We start from the raw sequence: 3,955 nt of genomic DNA, 5'->3' as shown, positions 1-3,955 counted from the left end.
CAAACCTGAGAGCGCGCACTTCCTGGCTGGCGCGTTCACGTGATCTGTAACGCTTCCTCCCCCCCTTCTCCTGCACACACACTACTGTTCATTTGATAATGTACACAGTAAATTCAAACCAGGCTGAAATAAATAATTTGGTTTGCAAGCATGTAACAGTTTACTTTATATTATTTTTGTCTATAGTCTGTTTTTTAAGATTGGATTATCAGTGAGGGAAGAAGGCAAAAAATATTCACCACAAAAACACGATAAAAACTGAAATGATAAGGGCCTTAAAGTGGCTCCTGAATTTGTATTAAAAGATCCCCTCCAGACATTAATGTATTGGGACATAATACAAATAGTCTTTTTTTTTAGTTTGGAACAATAATATGTGTTTTTTTAAGCAAAAAAGTATAATTTCCATATTTAAATCCTTAAAAGGGCCCCTGCTCCTTTTACTTCAATAAAAATTCCACAACCTGTGAGTGTGCTTCAACTGGACCAGGGTTGACATCAAAACAGTTTATGATATCACCAATCATCCTCATAGGCCCCGCCCCTTAAACTTAACTTTCCTCTTTCAGCAGATGAAGTGAAAACATGCCTTTCTAGTTGTCACAACTCTGCACAATTTCTGCATTCAAACCAGCCAAACACTGTAGGGACAGGAAAGAAACACTGATTTCTGAGTGGAGGGGGACTTTTTCTTGTTTCTTGTTTTCTTGTTGAGAGAGGGCCCCTATGTCAAAATCAAAATGTAATTTTGATGCTGCTAGTGTTTGTGTTGTGTTATCTGTTGTTGTGGTTTTTTTACTGTTTTTTTCTCTTGTACAGTGTTTATATTATATTATATTATTTTTTCATACTCTTACTGTTTTTATACTGTCTTTATACTGTTTTTTTTCTATCCACTTTGCTGCTGTAAGATTGGAATTTCCCCAATGTGGGACTATTAAAGGAATATCTTAATATCTTAATACATTAATAGGCCTATCTCACTTGATATTATGCCTATATGGAACATTTGTCAGTACATTTCTTACTTAAATGAGCACAAACTAACAGACGCACAGCAAACACGGGGCAGGATAGTATTCAACTGGAGAAATACTGGTTGGTTTCTGGGTCTCTGGCCAGAATGGGCTGGGGGCACTGCTTCAGCTGAACGCCATCCCATCTCCTCCACAATCAACATTCAATGGCACTCATATGGGCCCATATTCCCACAGATATTTTTTTCAGTCATTTGAGGAGGGGGCCCTGGCCATAATACATCAAGACCCCTACTATTTTTAGACTGGGGCCTCGTCTTAAATGGCATCCTGCACTGTCATCCTCTGAGTCCACACTAAAATCATATTGACAGTGATGATGCAGACCTGTGGTGTTCCCTGTTGCTTGTTCCCCTTGTTAGCGTTAGCCTCTAATAATGTGGTAGAGCAGGACTACACATAAAGAGCATCCTAAGTAATAATCAAAGCGCTAATTTATTTAACAAGACAATATCGTATAGCCAAAAAATATACAGCCAAAGCAAATACTACAAGTAAAAGGCCTTTTTGGTTAAATTATGCAACCTTTATTCACAAAACAGTACACAGTTAAACTTTACACAAGCTTCTTTTGGTATCTGTGCTTTGGCAATTACTTATCAAAGTCATGTGGCTGCCAGTTGAAATGTCATCTGAGGGAAATATGTTTACAGGTTTTTTTTTTTTTTTTGACCTGTCATGTTTCCAAAAACACAAACTGTCATGCAAAGAACATGAGTACAAGACACTGGCATATTATAAGGCACAATTCAACACTGCATACTGTCACTTCAGTGAGGCATCAATTACTGCAGACCTTACATATTCTATCACAGTGCATTCGATAAACAAACATTCTTCACATTCATCTGTGTATCACAGGTTTGGCAATCATTAAGTGATGACTTAAAGCATTACAAACATAGCAAAACATTTTGGGAATTACACTTATTTGCTTTCAAGTTATATATATGTTATATTTTGTTTGTTTAATTCATACAAACTGTAACTACAACAATTACCGGGAGTTACGTGCTGGATATCTTCTCTTCTAACTCTATAAGAAAGCAAATACGCTTATTTCTCAAAATGTCTAACTAGTCCTTTAAGTTTGTCCTGAGGGCGGTGTCAGAATGAGTCACTTTGCTATCTAAATTCAAAAGGTTTATCTGTAAGCGATCACTTTACAGAGGAATATGTCAGACTCAGCTTGTCTGGCTCATTTAATGTTTCATTTAATCAGCTGTATTTGACATATATTTCGCTCTGGACCGAAGTTCACCCACATACACACTTACAGACTGACCCATAATAGCATCACCAGAGCCGTGCCGCTAGCATTCAGTTAGTTTATACTGTTAGCTTATACTGCTCCCTACATCATTCCTGTTTGGCATTAGCCAGAGGTGGTTTTTGGGCTGCTTACATCTTTTCGCTCAGCAGTCAAACTGATTTTTATTTATTGGTATGAATGCAGAGATAATACAAAAAATTATTCCTTGCACCCCAGTTGGTACATTTTTTATCTAAAATTCCTTCAATTTAAAATCCATATGAATTCAAAAACCCTGTTCATCTCTTTATTCTACTGAAATGGTATGTCCCTAATACTATGCAGGGAATCATCTTTATTTTGGCTGTTAAGGAAAAAGCCAAAACAATGAAAGCCTCATTTTAACTTGAAAACACAGAACAGATTATGATTCAGATTTTGTCCTCAAGCACCTCAAAGTTGTGGTGTTACATACTGAAAGAAGACACTGTAGTTTCTATAAAGTCCTTTTGCGTTGAGCACAGCTCAGAATATACTTTCAGTAGTCACAGACACTTTATAGAAAAATGGGGAGGAAATTATATTGACCTGCTGATTATCACAAGTGAAAAAATCCATAAAAAGTTTGACTACAGATAGTTTGTAATCCATTATTTTCACGGCTGTGTATTATTGACTTTTCTAATATATAATGTTCATGTTACACAAATGTAAACATGGATAATGACACCGATACAGTTCCAGATTGTTTTACAAATGAAAAACAAAAATAATGTACACAAATTAAAATAAAATATGTCATATCAGACAACCATTACATGTTCAGTCATGGGTACATATATCTAAATATGATAGCAACTGTTTTAAATACTTACATAAAAGACAGTCTGCACACAAAATACGCAAATTCACTTGCAGAGTGACCAAATAACCACCACAGCCCTCTTCTTTGATGGTTCAAAGTCTATTGTACAGTTGGTGTATCTGGAAGAGTTGGCAGAATAACACCAAGATGGACCAGTTTTCTCATGAGTAGTGAGTTACTGGCATGTGTTGTAGATCTGGATCTGTTTGTTGATGTCACTGAGGATGGCTTTCATCTTGTCCTCCAAGCCATCCAGCTGACGAGCTTTCCCCTCCAACCTCCTCTGGTTCTCCTCATAGTTTTTCTCCAGCTCTGTGGGAAGCAGGAATTTCAGGAATGGTTACATAGCCAGGCATTAGCAGCATTTGGAGCTAATGTGAGTCATTTTAAAGTCATTCAACTTGATCTGTGTGCTGTTTTTGATGCATGTGACCACCAGATTCTTTTATATAGACTGAAGGAACACATTGGTCTGTCTAGTTTTTAACTATCTCTACCAATCCCTCTGCCATAAAGTTCTTTGTCATTTCTCAAAACACTGTAAAATAACCTGTGTGGTTCCTCAAGGATCAATTTTAGGGACACAATTTTTATATACTGTATATATGTTACCCTTGTCCTCCAAAGGCACTGCATCTCTTTTTTTTTTCTTTTATTGCAGGCGCCCTGCATTGCATCTCTTTTTATACATATATTGACAACACACAGCTTTTTCATTTTAGTTATTAGTGGCAGCAGGTTTTCTCCTGGTTCTCCGGCTCTTCCTGCAGTTCAAAGTCATGCAGGTGAGGTTAACTGGTG

The 3,955-nt window shown here is 37.0% G+C and overlaps 1 protein-coding gene across 3 annotated transcripts in view; it reads right to left on the bottom strand.

Annotated features, from left to right (window-relative positions):
* Positions 1-1,541: 1,541 nt before the first annotated feature.
* The window catches only part of lamb2 (laminin, beta 2 (laminin S)), a 51,790-nt gene continuing 49,376 nt past the window's right edge, over positions 1,542-3,955 (bottom strand). For 2 of the 3 annotated variants that reach the window (XM_035656131.1, XM_035656132.1), the window contains exon 35: positions 3,330-3,466. In XM_035656131.1, the coding sequence (XP_035512024.1) occupies positions 3,330-3,466 (137 nt within the window). Of the gene's footprint in view, positions 3,467-3,955 lie in introns of all 3 variants that reach the window. The other variant, XM_035656130.1, reaches the window with a different exon arrangement.

The sequence above is a fragment of the Morone saxatilis genome, unplaced genomic scaffold (genome assembly GCF_004916995.1).
Source record: "Morone saxatilis isolate NCDOM2014 unplaced genomic scaffold, NCSU_SB_2.0 Contig15, whole genome shotgun sequence".
In the NCBI taxonomy this organism is placed as follows: domain Eukaryota; kingdom Metazoa; phylum Chordata; class Actinopteri; family Moronidae; genus Morone; species Morone saxatilis.
The sequence above is the reverse complement of the archived record's forward strand: the minus strand, read 5'-3'. Positions and strand labels throughout refer to the sequence as shown.